Below are 21,939 nucleotides of genomic sequence, written 5' to 3' on the forward strand. Positions count from 1 at the left end.
TAGATAGGTGTCTATCTTGTTCAAATGGATGCCTATCCTATATATTCAAAAAATAAAATTTGGGTTAAGTGAAAAACAGAAAAAAAAAAAAATTGTAAATCTTTTGGGGTACAATTCTATGGTTGTTACATGGCTTTGTACAAAGGAGTGGAATCCTAGTATTCAAGGCACTCCCGCAATTCATCATGGCATAGGATGCAACACTCTACTATTGTCTTTGATGCCAGCATTAACAATCAAGAGTTTGTATTTGTAGCCCAAGATTTTTGGTTAATATGTAATGAGAGAGCAGAAGATCATGGCAGCATATAATATCATTCAATCTCATTAGGACCTGTTTTTCTTGTTCATTTTGAAGGCCTAAATCTATTGAGGAAAATACATATGCTTTTGCGTCAGGTGTTTCTCCATGATAGTTGAAAACAAACAAAATGTTAGATATATGAATGAGCAGAAATTTTATAATATTTGGTTGAGCAAAGCATATAGTTTCATAATACGCCTCCAAGACAACCACTTGAAAGAGGATGGTGCATGAGAATATATTTTTGTAAGCACGAAGTAACTTGTGAATGCTCCCTTGCTGCTATGAGAAATGGAAATGGTTAAGAGTCTCCCATGTTCTTATTATGGTATTCATTGGATGGAACCTTTGCTCTAAAGATAACGCCATCCCACAAAACTCACACTAATGCATGTAATCTCGTATAGTAGATGGCAATCAGTTTATGGGATTATAACATAGTTCCACAGGGTCTCCAGATGGGCGGGCCAGGGGACGTGGGGATGGGTTTCAAGAATTGGGGGACCAAGGGCCTAAATTTGGGGATGGTGAGGGGATGGTGAGGGGATGGCAGCGAAGCAGTGGTGGGGAGGCAGTGCTGATATAAAAATAGAAGTGAATTGAAATCAAGAAGGAAAAATTTGCAATATAACATCTTTGTGAGTGCCCCATGAAAGGCCAACTAGTTTTCACGAAGTTAAAGGTTGCAATCAGTATGTAATGGTATGTGCCATATAGCAAGTGACCCGGCAACATCCTCTGCAGAGGTGGCAAAAGTGGTGGTGTTGTGGGGGTACATTTCCCCCAAGTCCCCAAGTCTTGGAAACATCCCCCTACAGGGGACGCGGGTTTTCTTGGAGGAGATGCATCCCCATGGAACACTAGATTGTAATAAGAACATAATCCTACCAAATATCTATGGAGGGGATTGTTAGACACAATGTACCACTAAGAGGGGGGTGAATCAATGGTTCTCAAACTTTTCCCTTCAACTATCCCATGTGAGTATATCGGTTAACAGATCTAACTGAAAGCAGACTTACCAGTTAGATGGTAGACAAACACAAATGCACTCACACATAAAGGGGACATCACATAACACCAGCATATACGAGGAAAACCCAAGATGGGAAAAACCTCGGTGAGAAATACTGCAAGAGTTTACTGCTCCAATCCAGCTTCACAATGAATCTCTGAATACAATGTTTAGGGCACCAACCCAAGGAGCACCAACCCAAGTAGCAACAACCCCTAATTTAGGGCACCAACCCAAGGAGCACCAGCCCAAGGAGCTACAACCCCTACACCAAGCTTCAACTCAGTGATTACAAAATCATATTTTGATACCAAAGTTATCTTCTTGTTACAAAAGAACTTTGTAACTCTCAAGTATGTCTCTTCACCGGTTCTCCTCTCTACAGATCTTTGTCGATTCTCTGTTCACCTTTTCTTTGCAGCAACCTTATCTCCTGCTGCTACCCACTCTCTGATGCACTTCACTCTTTGTTGTACCCTTGTCGGTTCAGCCTCTCCTCCTTCTCTGTCGGTTCTCTCTCTCCCGGTTCTCTCTGCTACATTGCTGCTCTCCACCGGTACTACACTCTGCTAGTTCTCTGCTTGCCTTCTCTGCAATCTTTTGCATCTCTTCAGTGCCGGTATGGTCACTGTCGGTTCTCTCTTCTGTCAGACTCAATGGCTGACTATCAATAGCCTCATTGATGTCGGTTTAACACTTCAACCCTGTTCTTCCTCGCATTGAGTCTTTTCTTCTTCTTCTTGATGAGCCCTTGACTGATTTCACTCCTTCAGCAACAATACTCTCTCATCCAACCACACTCTTCATCAATTTTGGCTTGCATATTTATAAACCGGTTTTCCCGCCAAAAGCCAATTCAAATTTCAGGCGGTTAGGGTTTCCTCATCGACCTCAAGGCAAACCAAAACCAATCAGCTCTCACGAGATCTAATCACCTTGATTGATGACCAGTAACTCATCAATCAATCCCGCCATTGTCGTGCCTTCCTGATCACGCCTTCTATTTTAGCAATCTGCTTTTAACCTGTCAACGGATATCTTGGTCGATCACCAAGAATGGCTTCGCGGTTTCCTTCACCTGCCTCGATCTGCTCAATCAGTCTGAGTTGGATCTCTGTTGTCCTCCTGACCTCGAGCCACAAACCTCTGTTGTGCATCCCATGAATCTCACAGTCGACATAAATGTCGACCTGTCACCATCTACCTCGTCGCTTGACACTTCACCGACTCAACATACCAACCTATGCATGCATGCCACTTCACCTCCACGTGGCCTCTGTGTCGGCATCCACCTTTGCTGGATCATCTGTGTCGGTATGGATAGGATCACCGACCAGCTCCATTATCGGGTTCTTCTGCCGGTTTACTAACCCTGTCGGTTAAACCCTTAACCGGTCTGTCATCAACCTTGCACCTTTCTTCTCTTCCGGTGGAACACTCAACCGGTCAGCACTCTTGCTAACCTTCCTTATGCACATCTTCATCTAATGGGAGTCTTTTGCATCTGCACCTTGTCCATATTACCGGTGAACATACATGCCGGTGAACATACATGTCGGGAGTCTTCTGCATTTGCACCTTGTCCATATTACCAGTGAACATACATGCCGGTAAACACCTTGATGACATCATGTCATCAACCTTCAACTGACTCCATCTTCAATCCAGCCATTGTCCTCTGTCTGCAACTGCTCAGCCTTGCCTTCTTCTTCATCAAGCCGGACCATATCTTAACCAGTTTGTCAAAGTGACAAACCCATCACTCTTCATCTGTCCCGGCAACTCATCATGCCTTCTTTGTCAATCCAGTGCATATCCCTGATTTCATGCACTTGAGGCATCCTTGTGATTCACCGACTAGATCCGGTGTGAGCCTTCAAACACCTACCTTTAACTCTTTTATCTTATGTCACAGAACTATGATGCACACTTTGCATAATAGGAGATGAGCTCCACTTACCGGTGGGAGTGGATCCTTGTCATCTGCATCCTGCAATGCACTCATGTGGCTTCCCTGTTTGTGCAACATATCTTCAAACAGGCACATGATCCAGTTGGACACACTCACTGTCAGTCATCTCTTCACATGGTGACTGCATCTCTATCCGATGGGAGTCCTATTGTTTTGCATCCACACAGCATACCGGTGACTTGTTCATCCTTCTACTCCTGTGTTGATGTGATTTAGGTAGTATTCCGCCTATTCATCACAATCAACAGCTCAACATCTTGCTCATCCTGCTTGTACTCTAGTCATAAGCTTGTTGGTTGATAACTACTTACTGTCAACACATCACTTACCAGTTGACATCCTCTCCTTACCGATGATAGATTGTACCGGTAACCTATCCATCTCAACCACACAAGTCAAACACTAACTTGTGTACCGGTGACTCTAATGGTCATTCTTCTGAATGACATTCTCTCCCTTACCTTACCGGTGTTTTGCAACACAAGGTGATATCAAAGACATCTCATCCTGTATGCATCCATGACAGTGTTGCAAATACATCTCTTATACCGGTAGCCATCCTATACCAGTTGAAATCAATGATAACACAATGCCAACAACTATCGTAGAGTGAGGATTTTTTTAATCACCATTGGAAATAGGGAGGAGGAATTACACCACTATTCTAGGGCAGCCAAATACCATCTATAGTGCAAAACTATAATGTTCCTATGTTTTACATTTTGAATAAGTGGGCAGAAAAACAAGCATCGGCAAAAAGCATAATATTGGGTCTTGAACATAAGAGTCAACGAATAGCTGATCAAAAATTCACCTACAAGGTTCTTTGGGCTGATAAAAATCAAATGATAGCTATACTTCATACCGATTTGATGATAATTAGCTAATGTCATGAGGCTGAAGTAACATGCACGGAGACACCAAGAGAAGTTGGGGACTCTAGGACACTTGGTACAACAAAGGCACAGCTTCATCTTGTTTCTACTAATAAGTTTGAACAGCAGCATTATTCGTTTTGCAGGTAGCCATCTACTTATCATGCTCGTGCTGATACAGGGAATAGAGAGTCCATGGATATAGAAATGTTGGAAGGAGATAGTTACATTCCTAAAATTTTGTGTACAATACAAGCTATGAGAATTATCCCACCCTGCAAGAACACAGCCAGACGCCATAGAGCTTTGTATGACCAGCAATCAAAGGAAGGTATTCTTGGAATGTTCTCATCGATCAAAGCTTGTGGAATGTTGAAATAAATGGCACACGCTAGGAAACATGCATCTTCTCTGTAAGTACTAAACAACTTGTTAGCAAGTGGGCATTAATTGCAAAGGTTGCAACTCTTTTCTTTGAAATAGGATGCATGGGTATAGTTGTAACGGTTTTTCATTTCATGGATGACCAAATAGAGTGTACAGTGATTGATTTCCTAGGTTGGTGAAACATACTTATTGCTCTCCAAGATGGTGGGGCATCCATGAACATTTTGGCTAAGGCAATACAAGCATCTCAAGGGTATTTTGAGGTAGTAAATAGGGTTTGGGAAGTACAGTACTTTATACAAATGACATCAGCCTTATTATGGCATTAAAGGACTATCTTGCACACAGGTTGAGGCGAGCATAGTAATAACTCTTCAGGGACATCATTGTAGTATAGAGTTGGACATAATTGGGATAGTTGGAGAAGCATCACTTGGTGCAAAGGTTTCAATTCCTGAATATAGTAGAGTAGCACAGCATAAGCTATTTACATCACAAGGAAAATCAAGGATTGGGTATTACACATCTCCAAGGTCACCCCATGAAGCATCCTAATTTGTGATTGCTTGAGAACAAGCAATCTTGATAAGGGCATACTGTGACGTCTCATCTCCAAAATTAAAATCAAACCTAACAGTCTTCATACATGGTGCAGGAGCACCCTTCAAAGGGCTCCCACCATTTGCTTTTGATTGTGTTCTTGCTTCTTTAAGAAGCCATCGTATATACAATAAGAGCCATGTGCTCATTGAGTCTAGTTTAGGTCCTAGTTGAGCTCCTAGGGTCATAAGTCAAAGTTGAGTTTTTCTTGAAAATAGAGGGTATGTGTGCCTTTGTGGTGTTTAGGGTCCTTCTTAGCATGGTGGTGTCCTAAGGATAGCCCAATGTGGGCCTAGGAGTCAAGAAAAGCAACATTGAGAAAGTTGCTCAAAAGTTGCAAAAGTTGCATGACAACTTTTTAAAGTTGTCAAGCAACTTTTCCACCTAGTGGTCAAAATCTTTAGTTTAACGTGGACAACCCTAATATGGACACACAGATCGAGGAAAGGGTAGTATAAGTAGTTGCAAACCCTATGAGAAGGGGTTGGATGTTAGTTGTTGTACGGCCCAAGCAAAGTGACTTGACTGTGACTGCAATTTTGTTGCCAGTCGGCACAAATGGAGTAAGACAAGATCTTTAATGGATTGATTTTCGAGCAAAACTGTGTTGAGTGTCTTGTATGGTGTATTTACTTTCATTGTGAGCATCTAGATTAGGTTTTGATTTGCAGGTTGTGTGTGTTTGTAAATATTTTGTAAACTTGCTACTCACTGTCCAGTTTTGGACTGGTTTGTGTCAATGGCTTCATAACTCCATTCCCCATTGTGGAATCACCATGAAACCATGGGGAATAGGAGTATAGACCCTGTACAATACTTCAAAGCAAGCAGGGCCCTTGAAGATGCAAGGATGCCATCTAAAGACCCACTCCTAGGCGAGACTGGACAGTGCCCAGCTAGGAAGGGTTAAGTTGCAGAGGTCTTGTAGAGCAAGGAAGGACAGAGGAGGAGGCACCCTTTGGAGGAGTTGTAGAGGGGTGAGTGGAGCACCATTGGTGTGAAGGAGGAGCTTCCACCAATCCAGACAAGGTGGCAAGAACATCAAACCTACACTGTGACCCTGGCAGGCCTAAAAACCCTCTTTAAAACCCTTAAAAACCTTAAAATCCACCAAGGGTAGTGTACGGACACTTGGAGGCCCAAAACCAGAAAAATCCTTGAGCCCTTGCCAAATGAATAGCAGGTAAACAAGCAAGTGCATCGTTTGCAAGAGGGAGCCCTAAAAGTCCGGATAGGAGGCCTAATTGGTCACAATCCTTGTAGCCCTATTTTGTAGGTAAAAGACAAAATAGTGAAATCGGTAAGGGGTAGGAAGCTTGAAACCTCTTGGGGGCACATGAATGGGTGGAAAACCATATCTTAGACCTGACCTATCCTTGCTAGGACCTCAGAAGGTGTGGAACAAGCCAAACCCTTATTAGCCTAAGCAAGGGTTCTTTGGATCTCATGAGTAGGTGAGACCTTAGGAGCAAAAATTCAAATTGTTGGTGGGTGGATTGGGCAAGGTCAGGGGATTCCACAAGCAGGGGAAGTCCTAGAGACCCTAGGGTGTGGTTAGTACACCTGGTGATCCAAGGAAAGGATCTAAGAGCATAGACTAGGCTAGTTTATCCCAAACCCCTTCCCATCAAATTGGTATCAGAGCAAGTTAAAGATTTGGTGGACCGTGCATGTCTCTATATACTGGTGAATCAGTAGGAGAGAGCAGAATGGTCACTAATGCAGAGCTGGCTAGGGAGGTATAAGAGCAGAAGGAGAAGAATAGACTCCTTGAAGAAGCTATGAACGAGATAAGGGACAAGCTACAAGAAGTGGTGGATCAGAGGACACAAGGACCTTGGGGTGAAGACACCAAGGATAAAGGCAAGAAAACTATAGACATAGATGACATTATACCTGAACCAGATCCCTTGTTCAATGAAGAACCTTTTGTAAAGGCTATTAAGGCTTTGAACACCAAAGCTTTTGAAGGATTGCCACATTTCAGTGGAAGGATGGACATTGACACTGTCATGGAATGGATTGAGGGTATGGAGAACCACTTTGAGTGTGAGGGAGTGACAGAAGCTCAAAAGGTTAAGGTTGCCAAATCGAGGCTAAGGGGAGCAGCTTTGACATGGTGGAAGTACCTGCAAGAAGAGAGAGTTAGCATGGGGAAGCTACCTATTGCCAATTGGAAGGCCATGGTGAGTAAGATCAAGGAGAACTACTTACCAGAGGATTATGAAGTTCAACTTCATAAGAAGAGACAGGGATTGAAGCAAAAAGATCTTGATCTGACCTCCTACACCGAAGAATTTCAAAAACTTTGCCTTAGATCCAAAGTCCAAGAAGATGAATCTATCAAGGTGGCTAGGTATCTAAGCGGCCTAAAGTGGAACATTCAGGAGGAAATAAGCCTATGGACTCCTACCACTGTCCAAAAATGTCATCAACTTTCTGCCAAGGTGGAAGAGAGGAACAAAAGAAAGGGAGACTCTAATAGTAGGGGTAGAGGCAGAGGTAGAGAACAAATGAATCACCGAGGTGGTTACCAAAGCAAGGCAAATGAGCAAAGGAACCAAGGAGAAGCCAAGTTGACTGAGCATAGCAGTGAAGCCAATCTCAGAGGGGGCCATTCTAGAGGAAGAGGTGCACAAGGTGGTCCAAGTAGGGGTAGAGGTACTAGCAGAGGTAACTCCTACTTTGCAACTATGAAATGTTACAATTGTGGTCAATTGGGACACCCGGCTTATAGATGCCCTGACAAGCCTACATCATCAAACAGTGGAAAGAGGGTTGCTTATGCACATGAAGACTCTTCAAGCAGCAAGACACCTGAGGTGGACCATATTGAATCAGAGATTGGAGAAAATCTAATGTTCAATAGGCTCTTGATAAGACAGTCGGTTAAGAATGAACCTAAGCATAGGAGAGCATTGTTTAGGGTGAGATGCAAGATCCTTGGTAAAGTTTGCAAGGTGATAGTTGATTCAGGGTCAACTGATAACATAATATCAGAGGAGGCAACCAAGAAGTTGAAACTCACAAGGACCACACTAACCCTTACAAGGTGACATGGTTGAATCAAGAGCAGAGTGTGATAGTCAATGAACAGACTTGGGTAGAGTTCTCTATTAGAGGATACAAGGATAAGATCCTTTGTGATGTGTTACCCATGGATGCCTGTCACCTATTACTAGGTAGACCCTGGCAATTTGATAGGAAGGTGATCTATGATGGAGAGGAGAATTCCATTTCCTTTAAGAAGGATAGCAAAACCTTTAAGATTCAGTCTTTGACAGAGAATGAAGAGGGAACCTCAAGAACACCTAGTGTCTTATTGGCTACTGGTAAAGAGTTCTTACACTTGCTACATGAGGAGGAAACAGTGAAGTGTGCCATCTTTGTGAAGCCAAAGGAGGAGGAAGACAAGTTGCAGGCAGAGGTACCCAAGGAGGTGAAGCAAATGTTGCAAGAGTGTAAAGACATAGTGAGTGATGGAGCACCTGCAACACTCCCACCAAGAAGGTCTATAAGCCATCAAATAGACTTTGTTCCCGATGCATCCCTACCTAATAAAGCTGCATATAAGCTCACACCTGACCAAAACAAGGAGGTGGCAAGGCAAGTGCAGGAGTTATTGTAACAAGGACTGATCAAGAAGAGCATCAGCCCATGTGCAGTCCCAGTAGTGTTAGCATCAAAGAAGGGAGGCAAGTGGAGACTTTGCACTGATTCAAGGGCAATCAATAGGATTACCATAAGGTATAGATTACCTATTCCTATAATAGAGGATTTGATGGACTGTTTAGGAGGTGCTATGTATTTCACCAAGTTAGACCTTAAAAGTGGTTATCACCAAATTAGAATTAAGGAGGGTGATGAGTGGAAGACTGCTTTCAAGACCACAGAAGGGTTGTATGAATGGCTTGTGATGCCATTTGGACTCACCGATGCCCCAAGAACCTTCATGAGGTTGATGAATGAGGTGTTAAAAGACTTCACAGGCAGGTTTGTGGTGGTGTACCTAGATGACATTCTCGTCTATAGCAGAACCAAAGAGGAGCACCTTGAGCATTTGAGGTTAGTCTTAGAGAGGTTGCATGAAGAGAAGTTATCGATCAACCTAGAGAAGTGTGACTTCTTGAAGCAAGAGCTGGTCTACTTGGGATTTGTGGTGTCTAAGGGAACCTTGAAGATGGATCCAAGCAAAGTGGAGGCAATCTTGAATTGGCCTGCCCCTAGAACAAGGACTGAAGTTAGGAGTTTCCATGGTTTAGCTCAATTCTATAGGAAGTTTGTGAAGAACTTCAATGGCATATGTGCACCAGTCCTTGACACCATAAAAGGAGGCCTTAAAACTAAGTTCAAATGGACTGAGCAGGCTGATAAAGCATTCCAACTATTGAAGCAAGAAGTAGCCACAAAACCTATCCTACTCTTACCTACTTTTGACAAGCTATTCACATTGGAGTGTGATGCAAGTGGAATTGCAGTAGGGGGTGTATTGAGTCAAGAGGGAAGACCTATGGCATTTTTCAGTGAGAAGCTCAATGAAGCAAAGAAGAAGTACTCAACCTATGACTTAGAGTTGTATGCACTAGTTCAGTCTCTCAAGAAATGGAGACATTACTTACTCCCAAAGGAATTTGTGGTGTTCACAAATAACCAGGCTTTGAGTTACATTAACACTCAAGAGAAGCTTAGCAATAGACATTTGAAATGGATGGAATACCTCCAATCCTTCACCTTCACCATCAAGCATAAGAAGGGGCAACTCAACAAGGTGGCAGATGCTTTAAGTAGGAAGTTGTTGACAGTTCAAGAGTTACAATTGCAGAGCATAGGAATAGAAGGTTTCAAGGACCTTTATGAAGGAGATGAAGACTTCTCATCAACCTACAAGGTTTGCAAGGAGTTTGAGAACCATTTCCATGGTGAGTATGCAGATTACACTCTCCAAAATGGTCTCTTGTTCAAAGGTAATCAGTTATGTGTACCTAGAGGATCTATGAGAGAAAACCTCATCCAAGAAAAACACAATGGCAATTTAAGTGGACACTTTGGGATCAACAAAACCTTGGATTTAGTACAGAGGTACTACTATTGGCCCAAGTTGCCAAGAGATGTGAAAAGGTATGTGGAGCAATATGGTGTGTGTCAAAGGGCAAAAGGAGGATCAAGTAATGCTGGTCTCTATCAACCATTGCCGGTCCCAAATAGGCCTTGGGAATGCATAAGCATGGACTTTGTATTAGGACTCCCCAAGACTAAGACAGGTGTGGATAGCATCTATGTGGTAGTAGATAGATTTTCCAAGATGAGCCATTTCATTCCATGTAGGACTACACATGATGCTAGCTATATTGCACATCTTTTCTTTAAGGAGATTGTGAGGATTCATGGACTTCCTTTGAGCATTGTTTCAGACAGGGACAGCAAGTTCATGGGCCATTTTTGGCAAACTTTATGGAGGAGACTAGGAACTAACTTATCATTTAGCTCAGCTTACCATCCACAAACTGATGGTCAAACTGAAGTCATTAATAGGGTGTTAGGCAACTTGTTGAGGTGTTTAACTAAGGAGTATGGGCAGACATGGGATCTAATCATTCCTCAAGCAGAGTATGCATATAATGACAGTGTAAATAGGACCACTGGAAGAAGTCCATTTGAGGTTGTCTATGGTAGACATCCAAGGGGAGTGTGTGAACTCAGGGAACTTGGTTCCATGGAGATGAAGAGTGAGCAAGCAGAGGACTTCACCCAAACCATCAAGGAAGTCCAAGAGCAGGTCAAGAAAGCCATCCTTGAATCCACTCAAAAACTGAAAGCCAAAATGGATGAGAAAAGGAGAGAGGTTCAGTTCAAGGAGGGTGACTATGTGATGGTCCATTTGAGCAAAGCTAGGATGCAAAGTGGTAAGCCTACCAAACTGCAAATGAAGAGGGTAGGACCTTGTAAAATTCTGTCAAAATATGGTGAGAACGCCTACAAGGTTGATCTTCCTTCAGACTTAGCCATTTCACCAGTCTTCAATGTTGCCGACCTAATCATGTACAAGGGTGAGATAGCAAGGCAGACTGGGAATCAAGCCAAGGTATTGCAAGACTTGGATGTGAATGCCTTACCTCAAGTGAAGCAGCCCATAGCAGAGGAGATCTTGGAGTCAAGGGTGAAGAAGTCTACTGGACACCAGGTCTACATGGAGCACTTGGTGAAGTAGGCAGATCGACCTGTGTCTGAAGCTACTTGGGTTGAAGAAAGCAAGTTCAAGAAGCTTGGCATTGATCCGGCTCTCCTCACTCCCCTAGTTCCTTAGTTTGTTGCAGAGGGGGAGTATGGTGCAGAAGCACCCTTCAAAGGGCTCCCGCCATTTGCTTTTGACTGTGTTCTTGCTTCTTTAGGAAGCCATTGTATATACAATAAGAGCCATGTGCTCATTGAGTCTAGTTTAGGTCCTAGTTGAGCTCCTTGGGTCATAAGTCAAAGTTGAGTTTTTCTTGAAAATAGAGGGTATGTGTGCCTTTGTGGTGTTTAGGGTCCTTCTTAGCATGGTGGTGTCCTTAGGATAGCCCAATGTGGGCCTAGGAGTCAAGAAAAGCAACATTGAGAAAGTTGCTCAAAAGTTGCAAAAGTTGCATGACAACTTTTCAAAGTTGTCAAGCAACTTTTCCACCTAGTGGTCAAAATCTTTAGTTTAATGTGGACAACCCTAATATGGACACACAGACCGAGGAAAGGGTAGTATAAGTAGTTGCAAACCCTATGAGAAGGGGTTGGATGTTAGTTGTTGTACGGCCCAAGCAAAGTGACTTGACTGTGACTGCAATTTTGTTGCCAGTCGGCACAAATGGAGTAAGACAAGATCTTTAATGGATTGATTCTCGAGCAAAACTGTGTTGAGTGTCTTGTATGGTGTATTTACTTTCATTGTGAGCATCTAGATTTGCAGGTTGTGTGTGTTTGTAAATATTTTGTAAACTTGCTACTCACTGTCCAGTTTTGGACTGGTTTGTGTCAATGGGTTCATAACTCCATTCCCCATTGTGGAATCACCATGAAACCATGGGGAATAGGAGTATAAAACCTGTACAATACTTCAAAGCAAGCAGGGCCCTTGAAGATGCAGGGAGGCCATCTAAAGACCCACTCCTAGGCGAGACTGGATAGTGCCCGGCTAAGAAGGGTTAAGTTGCAGAGGTCTTGTAGAGCAAGGAAGGACAGAGGAGGAGGCACCCTTTGGAGAAGTTGTAGAGGGGTGAGTGGAGCACCATTGGTGTGAAGGAGGAGCTTTCACCAATCCAGACAAGGTGGCAAGAACATCAAACCTACACTGTGACCCTGGCAGGCCTAAAAACCCTCTTTAAAACCCTTAAAAACCTTAAAATCCACCAAGGGCAGTGTACGGACACTTGGAGGCCCAAAACCAGAAAAATCCTTGAGCCCTTGCCAAATGAATAGCAAGTAAACAAGCAAGTGCATCGTTTGCAAGAGGGAGCCCTAAAAGTCCGGATAGGAGGCCTAATTGGTCACAATCCTTGTAGCCCTATTTTGTAGGTAAAAGACAAAATAGTGAAATCGGTAAGGGGTAGGAAGCTTGAAACCTCTTGGGGGCACATGAATGGGTGGAAAACCATGTCTTAGACCTGACCTATCCTTGCTAGGACCTCAGAAGGTGTGGAACAAGCCAAACCCTTATTAGCCTAAGTAAGGGTTCTTTGGATCTCATAAGTAGGTGAGACCTTAGGAGCAAAAATTCAAATTGTTGGTGGGTGGATTGGGCAAGGTCAGGGGATTCCACAAGCAGGGGAAGTCCTAGAGACCCTAGGGTGTGGTTAGTAGACCTAGTGATCCAAGGAAAGGATCTAAGAGCATAGACTAGGCTAGTCTATCCCAAACCCCTTCCCATCAATACATAGCACAACAAATGTATTATCTACACAAATAAATACAAAACTAATGGATGTCCATAACAAACAAACAATGGTGCATAGCTGTTTACAAAAGTCTCAAAGGCAAGATGAAGCTTGTGTAGCATGGATATAGTGAATACGGTAGCCTGTTGAAGAGGAATGCAACCCATGCATAAGCAATGTAAAATCATTGCAGGATTCCAACAAGGATAGAGCATACACACATTGCTACCTCTCATGACGATCAATACTCAAGGTGGAAAAGCATAGCACCTCAATCCACTTTAAGGTGACATACTTGCTAGTGTGGTGAACTTCAATTTACACAAAGCACCGGCAGAAGATTTATCCCTCACGGAACAACTCATCATGAGGTTCAAGAAGGAATGGTAACATACATCAATCTAGATTGATGATACCAATTAGGGGAGATAGGGTTTCACCTTTCACCCTACATTAGTGATTATGTACTTGTAGCCACCACTGAGTCGTTCAGATCAAGCACTGCAAGAAGGAAATATATTGTTCTTTTTCCAATTTCTTGGTTCAACTAATAGAGAAGCATACGAATTATAACGTTTATCCATTTTAATTCCATGAGAATGCACACAATTAAATAAGTAACATTAATTTTTTATTTTTTTCACAATCTCAGTAGCACAACATAAGAGACATTACAGACCCTTTCTAGTCCATCTAATTCACACAAAAGCATGTTCTTTCATATCATAGGATACAAATGCACTCAAAACACTTTAGGAATCCTAATTATACATTCCTAGCTGAAGATGGGGGAAATTTAGGTCCTAAAGGTAAATTTTCATCTTAAACCTTCCTGGAAAGTCAAGCTTTCACCTCCCTCTCATTGTTCACCCCTGCAAAACTAGCAATTTTCCCAAGCAAAACTCTACTGTCAAAAGAGGCAATTGGAGGGCAATGAGATAGCAGAATTACCCAATTTATTTCACAGTTTTCCTCATTATAAAAGAGGAAATGACCACCTACAAGATGCCTATGCATGGAAGCCAGTTCTACTAAATTAAGCAAGGAATTCATTTCAACAAGTTCAATTGCATCCATATAACAAGCATTTCGACTTGTAACTAGAGAAGAGTTTTAAATACATAATTTTTCCTATATCTTTTGATAATTTCAATCTGGAATGAAACTCATATTGCATTGAATTCGAAATGTTCCTATCTACACATTCAAGCCTTAAAATATTGAAATACCAATAAATTTCATTTTGCAAGCGATCTCACATTTTTCCACCTTAAGGAATACACACAATTCCAAGTCTGTTTTTGTTCAAAACTTAGAAGACATTGAAGATTACATATTGATATCCAAATCTATAGAATACATGGATGCATATATTTTGGTTACATCTTCAAATTTAAAGTATTGTCAATTTACAAGTTTGCTCAAAGAAAGAAAGTGCACAAATGATCAAGTAAAAATTAGGAACTCTACAATGTTCCAAGTGAAAACTTCATGTTTCTCCTAATGCACAAGCCAATGTTAGACAAGTCTAGACATGTACAGACCTACCTCTTTCTTCCATCTTCCTTTATGAGCTTCCTCTCGCACATCATCTTGCCCACCTTCAGGATTAACGACTCGCAAGCCCTCATATCCCATGAGACTGTATAAAGTAGAGCAATATTTAAAACAAGAACTAAAACTCCATATACATTAACCCCATAATCAAAATATATCTGAAAATAATGTTTAGTAATTCCATGGTAGGAAAAATTAATGTAGATCATGAATACAAAAATTAATTTATGAAATTTAATTAACAGGTATTCCTTAAATTATTTATTACGTATCATTTAAAATAATTAACTATAAAGTGTACCCACAAAATCATGGTTTGAAATTAACGCAAACAATAAATACAAGGCTTTGGAAATTGTTTAAGAGAACAAGAAGTTAGTATTGAGGAATATATGCTTCTGCCTCAGTTCGCTCAATGTTTCTACATACATCATTTTTAAATGGTGTCATTGTGTTTTGCCACAGCAGATACATTTGTAACGGCAATTAAAAATTCTAGAAACTAATGATTGGCGGTACATTGTGACTATGATTCCGTATAACAAAATGGATTATGATAATTTTGTGACCTTTGCTTGGCTTGATTTCCTAGATAGTTGAAGTGAAACTCACAAACTATTCCATAATTAGTCTAAAACTGTAACATGAAAATAGATAAGCAATGAGCTGACTCTGCTTGTTTTAGATACTCTAGAGTACTCTGCCTAGGCTGCTTTCTGTACCCCATTTCAAATCTGATGGTGAATAAACTTATGAACCTAAAAGTTTAAAACAAATGTCGTAAAACAAAGAATGATATGACAAATTAGATGGTTGAATGCGTGAATTTACAGACCAATGTTAAGAAAGGAGCATCAGGGACATGGATTAAGATAACCACCTCAGGGGTATGATCATACTAAGAGCTTATTTAATGGCCTTAACAAAACCACCTGTAAATTCCAAGCTATAGAATTCACATAGTGCAATACTTTAGTCCAAATGATTTTAGGAAGAAATAAGTATTGATAAATGAGATTCGACAATGGAGAAAGATTACTCTTCCTTAATCAGGAATTAAAAATGGGAATTTAATCCATCTACATAACAAATATAAATTATTTCTATGTAAGACTATATACCAATACAAGTGTGTAGGAAATGAAATAATTGATAAATAAAAAGAATGACCATTAAAAAAAATCACAAAAACAAGGCACAGACTACACTCAGACAAATTTGGCTTTAGTAATATGGTGAAAGTGAGAAAAGTTCGTTCAACACACACTAAATTACTAATATATGCATACAACAAAACCCGCCATTTTCTAGACAGCCAAACATATTACTAGAAAGTAAAAGCCAAGACGATCGTGAAAGCTTCCTGAGCATGCATGCATATGAGCACATTAAAAAATCGAAGCCCTTTTTCAACTAGTGAAAGAAGCAGCATACTTGTTAACCGACTTGTGCATGACAATGCCAAAGTGGGAAAGGCTGGAGGTGAGAGAGGCAAAAAAGCCGCCACCTATCGCTTCCCCTCCCTTCTTCCCTCCATTGCTGGCCATATTTTCCTCTGCACCTACAATTTGTATTCTGCGTGTCCAGTTTTTATTTGAAACTGAGTTATATAAAGCTCCGCGCTACAACATAACAATGGCTCCAGAGGCGAGAAATATCCCGCCCCATCGACCCCGTGTGCATCACGTCGCCGTGTTTGACGGGCTAAGTCGGTCGCCGGACTTGCTATGTAATGTCTGTACCGTTTAAACTTTCAGAGTCATGGTCAGGAGGTGGAAATATCTTCATGGCCGATGTACTATACAACCATGCAATTTCTTTGCAATGTTTGCTTGGAGGGAAGCTGGCCACGTCAATGGGCAACATGAGTGTCTTTGATGTGGTCATTCCTTTTCTCTTTTAGCTCTGAACTACCTGAAGTGTTACGAATTGTTCCACTTCCTACCTCGGCCGTGGCCCAAAAGAACTCAACACTTACTCCACCATGAGCGTTCCTTCACCGAGATTCTTCAACCATCACTGCGGCTCGCATTTTCTCAGAGAAGAGATTTTAATGAGTGCAAGTGTAGTATCTGTTGCAGTGTCATTCGCAACCTGTTGAATGCTACAACTAGCTTTGTGATTCCTCTGGTTTCATGCGGCAATTGGATTCCTTCCACGCGGGAGCTCGTCCCAATTTACAATGATCATCCTCAGAAGACCCAAATAAATAAATAAATATATAGGTATATATTTTTTTAATTCATTTTAATTAGATTATAGAGAGTCTCGGAGGACTCAGCTATTCTGGTTCCAAAAAACACGGTATGTTTATACCTCATTAATTTTGTAAGCTACAGCGGCAATTTTCTAAGTAGTCAATAATACAATGTACAATTTGGTTGTTTTGGAGCCAGTTTAGCTTTAGTCGAGAGTGAATGGTGGTGTGTTCTATGTTGTAGTCCTTCACTTCATCAAATGACACATCAATCTAGTAATTCACAAGTTGTCTACTCAGCAATCTTCCTTTTATTTGAGTTGGTCTAGTGGTGGAGAACTTGTGCTCTTGAAAGAGAGGTCACAAGTTCAAATTTCACAAGGGGGTAAGGTATGTATGCCTTGTTTGTAGTGCGGTTAGGTACCTCCCGCAAGGAGTATGATGTAGTCTCATGTTGCTCTAACCCGTCTATAGACCCATATACAAATTGTTGGCATTGTGGACTATAAAAGACTCTTTCCTTTCCTTTCTCGTTTTTATGCATTTTTCTAAGTTCATTTGCACGCTCTAGTCGAGGTGTTTTGTGGCATGTTTTGGGTTTACATGTTCACCACCATACCAATACACAACAGTGAATGCATTCGTAGTGCACATTTACTTTGTCATTTTCATCCACTAACAATTCATTGGAGTTGGCTTGGGATATTTGAATGACTATCTACATATTCCTTTCAGTGTTTAATCTACTGCTATGTATCTTGACTAGAAAGCTAGTAGTCTGGTTGATCTTATCCTTGTCAAATAAGTGGTGCATGTTGTCAACCCTCAAGATGAGCTCGTACTAAGCACAGATATCATCATACGTTGTGCACTTAATAAGAAAGTGTCATTCTGTCTCAATTGTACCCATCTTGTAGAACAAATAAGTTCTCTCTTCCCGTACATCTTTAAGCCTTTTCCACCTACCCATTTCACACCCGACATGATGCGAACCAATCCTCAACTTTCCCTTTAATAACTACCCCTAAATATGTTTTCTCTTTGTGTTCCAAGTTGGGTTAAACTTTTTGATGTAATATGCCTTTTAACGTCCAATGTGGTTAGTCCACACGGCAGTCTAAAACTTTTCTATAACAAACTTTCTAATTTCTTCATTAGTATTAGGACATTCGTGCAACTTGTTGTTCCACTCATTCAACCACTTTGTGTTTTGTTTCATCCAAGTTTTCTTCCTACGGTCAAGACCCTCTTCCATCGCAATTTTGGGTCACAGTTGGTTATCCATGTTTTCAACCTTTTGTAGATAACTCATTAATCGGGTTATTGCTAATGCCTCCAACAAAAAAGTACTTGCTCCTGCTAAAAGGATTTCATATGTTACTGATGTTTCAACTTTGAGATTGCTTGTGATTAAGTGTTTTTGAATTCTCTCTAACTATCTCCATCCACTTTGCAACCATAGAGAACAACCGGCATGACCTACAAACTGAAAAGAATTTTCTAGGTTTTTCAATCCCACAATTCAGCTTTTCCACACCTATTTTGGAGTAGATATGACATTTTTCATCCCCCCTATATCCTTTTTATTCTACGAGTCTCCCAACTAAGCTTATAGTGGAAGTCAATCCCAAGATATTTGTATTCTTTCACAATTTCCAATGGAATACCTTCAAAAAGGAAGGTAATTTATTTTTCTTTCCTCTTTAAAGAGAAAATCATGATTTTGGTTTTGGTAATGTTCACCTGCATCCCTACCTCCTGACAAAAGTGCTCTAAGGCCCTTAAATGATCTCTTAATCCATGAGTTGTTTTCAAAGTTAGGATAAGATCATCGGTGTATAAAAGTAATTTCACCACATAGCTTGTTACTTGGACATCTTCTCCATCTGTTTTGTTTAACCATGTTTCTAATTTATCAATGTATAAAGCAAACAAAGTAAGGGATAGAGGGAATCCCTACTTAACACTAATTTATTTTTCTTTCATATAGTCTATGCACTGCCACTCTGTACATGTCAGGGATACCCAATTCTTCCATTTTGTTTCATAGCTTGTCTCTAGGCATCATATCAAAGGCTTTATTAAAGTCCACAAAACAACAATATGCTTCTTCCCCTTGATTGTCCCATATTTTCTCTATTGAATGTCGAGGGGTGATGCAATGATCAATAGTGGAATGTCTAGGCCTAAAACCAGCTTGACCTTTTACTCTTTTTCCTTCACCTTCTGCTCAATTGTCGATTCTATGTTCCACCATGCTCCCAAAAAGTTTGCCTAGAAGGGTGTTGACCATAATAGTGTGGTACTTAGATGGGTTATTTATACCCCACTTTTAAAGAGGGGAATAACCACACTAGTTATTCAATCCACCAGGAAACCATCTTGAATGACACTATTGAAGATTCCCTTTATGTGAAGAGCAAGAAGCCCAACTCCCCATTTTAAAAATTCAGCTTGAAGCCCATCAATATCACTAGCCTTACCATTTGCTAAATTATTTATTCCCTACCTGATATCATCCACCGTGAATAGATCCACTGATGTGTTCACTATGGGAGGGACGTTCTTCTCGTGTATCTGCTCATAAAGAAGCTTTGCATATTCTAGCCAATGAGTATATGTAATATTGTTCTCGGTTTGTTTTCTCCTCTTTTGTAGTTCCTTCCAAAAATCTTTGGGATTGTAACTCCTTCCTTCTTGTATTTACATATTCTTCTTTTTTTGCTTGAATCAATTTTGCACACTTCTTGTTTTCTTTGCTTAGATCTTTCCCCTTTAAAGATCTCTTGGCTTCCTTACACTCTTCATCATAGCATGGGTTTGTCAGAAAAGTATTTGCGACCCTCTTCCTACTGCAAGTCCTTTTACATGTACTCGAAGCCTTGTGGATTATAGGGATCAACAAACTACTATGAACATGGCCACTCTCCTCATCGACCCTTTCATCAGCCAAAATATTATTTATTTCATGAAATTCCTGCTTAAGAGCAGCACTGAAGATGTCCTTGTTTTCCTATTTTTTGAGGATTTTTCCTTTAATAGCTATTTTCTTTTGCATGTGAAGAACTTGTTTATTTTTGTGGGTTGCTTGGGGCAAAGTCCAACTTAACAAAAAGAGGCATATGATCAAAATTTCATTTCTATAGGGAATTCTCCAATGTCAAACTCCATCACTCTAGATGTAAGGTTTTGAGAACAAATAATGTAATCTACCACACTTTGACCATTATAGGTTTTGCAAGTGATACCCCCTGAAGTTGGCCAACCTCTCATTCTATTGCAAATAACCATGCCAAACAAACTGCACATCCTCAATAATTCTACCCCGAAGTGCGAGACATCCCCATTATTATCTTGTGAAGCTCTTTCCCAAGATTGACTCTCACCTTCTTCCAACCATAGAGGATTATTTTCTCACTTTTCACTACTACTTAATTGTAAAGATTGGCTATTAGTTGTCCTTGCATTGAAGTCACCTATTAGCATTATTTCTCCTAAGGTGTTGAATAGGGAGATATCTTTTTTTAAAGATGCATATGGGTGTAGAACTTAGAGTTTGTAGGAGCGAAGTAACAAGCAACCAACCTAAAAATTATCTCATTCACTATTATTTGTAGCCAGATATATTGTTTATTTGGGTCCTCTTTTTCAACTTTTACGATTCCATACAACTTCTCATTTATAAGCATTGTGACTCCATCGTGACCTTTACCTGTCCCATTCCCTTTGTTCCAAACTGGAAATTTCTTTGTAACATTCAAAATCTGGGACCTTGCAACTGTCATGCTCATGTGTTTCAACAAAAATGATAATATCTTTCCCCTCTGCTATGGACCCCACCCCAAGACCTCTTCTCCATGGATAGCCTATACAGCTCCAACTACTACACTTAAGCAATCTCATGGGGCCCCTATTTCATATTTCTTATTCAAGAAACACTCCCTGATTTGAGCTTTCCCATTCTTCAGCCATGCCCACTTTCCCTCATTTCTTGTTGTCTTTACTTTATCCCACTCCTTCCTTTGTTCCTTCTGTTGAGCAAAAGTCAAGCCTTCATCTAGGTAGAATTGTGAACCTCTAAGTAGCCTTCTATTTCTAAGGATCATATTCTTATCCTGTATGTTTCTCAGGATAACTCTTCTATGCCTATCTCTTCCTCCATCTATCTTCTTTCCTATCCTATTTTCTTATTGAATACCCCTTGTCTACTCTAGCTTATCTCTAAGAATGTCCCTTGCTAGAATGTTGGTTGTCTCTTTTTCTTTGAAGTCTTTCAATCCTTTGATAATGATATTTGTAGCCTTGCCACACTTGTCTTGTTCTTCCCTTATTTGTATTTTGATTTGTTGTTGAATGATTCCCTTTTGTTTGTTTGTTGATCCATTTACAACTTATGACCAAGATTTAGCCTCTTCTATCTCTTCCCTTAATTTAGACTCTTTAGTTTCCATGCCAGCGAAGGTTAATCCTCTAATTGTCTCACAACCAAGTCTGGGCACAATGTTCTCTTCTTCAACTAACCAAAAGAATCACTGAATTGTAGAGTTCACACTTGATCTAGTAGATAATGTTGTATTGTACCAATCCACAATTCCACGCGCATCTTTAAATTTTACATTATCCTCGAATATAATTGCTCTCTAGCAAGAATTCTTTTTAGCACATGCACCAACTCTATCATGTTCTCCTTTACTATGTCCAGCTTAAAAAAAAACTCCATATATGTTGGATAGTATATTCCTTATGAGCCCTGCTTAACCAATAAAACATTCAAGCATTCTTGAATTGTCTTGTACAATTATCTTACCATATAAGATGTTATGTCATCTAGATTCTTCTTTCTCTTAAATTTGTATAAAATATGTTGAAATAATATTGAACAAACTCTAACGAGTGCATTCGATTATCACTCACATAGAAATGGTACTCCCTTAAAAAAATTATATCATCCTTTGTACCATCATCTACATGTATATAAACAATATGAACAAAAATAACAACCTGTGTGGAATTGTAGTACTAAGATTGAATTTCCTCTTGTGGCTTAAGAGTATAGTTTTCTATAAAGTCCACCACCAATAGTATACTTCCAACTAGAAATGATTTTCTATATGTGCAAAATTGAGCATCA

General features: G+C 40.4%; 1 protein-coding gene across 2 annotated transcripts in view; it reads right to left on the reverse strand.

Annotated features, from left to right (window-relative positions):
- The window catches only part of LOC131072636 (oxysterol-binding protein-related protein 3A), a 141,201-nt gene extending 124,421 nt beyond the window's left edge, over positions 1–16,780 (reverse strand). Inside the window, exons 1-2 of one of the 2 annotated variants that reach the window (XM_058008874.2) lie at positions 16,046–16,777; positions 14,603–14,696 (exon numbers count right to left, since the gene is read on the reverse strand). In XM_058008874.2, the coding sequence (XP_057864857.1) occupies positions 14,603–14,696; positions 16,046–16,158 (207 nt within the window). In that variant the 5' untranslated portion in view covers positions 16,159–16,777. Of the gene's footprint in view, positions 1–14,602; positions 14,697–16,045 lie in introns of both variants that reach the window. The other variant, XM_058008878.2, reaches the window with a different exon arrangement.
- Between the last annotated feature and the right edge of the window lie 5,159 nt (positions 16,781–21,939).

Source organism: Cryptomeria japonica, chromosome 9, assembly GCF_030272615.1.
Source record: "Cryptomeria japonica chromosome 9, Sugi_1.0, whole genome shotgun sequence".
Lineage (NCBI taxonomy): Eukaryota > Viridiplantae > Streptophyta > Pinopsida > Cupressales > Cupressaceae > Cryptomeria > Cryptomeria japonica.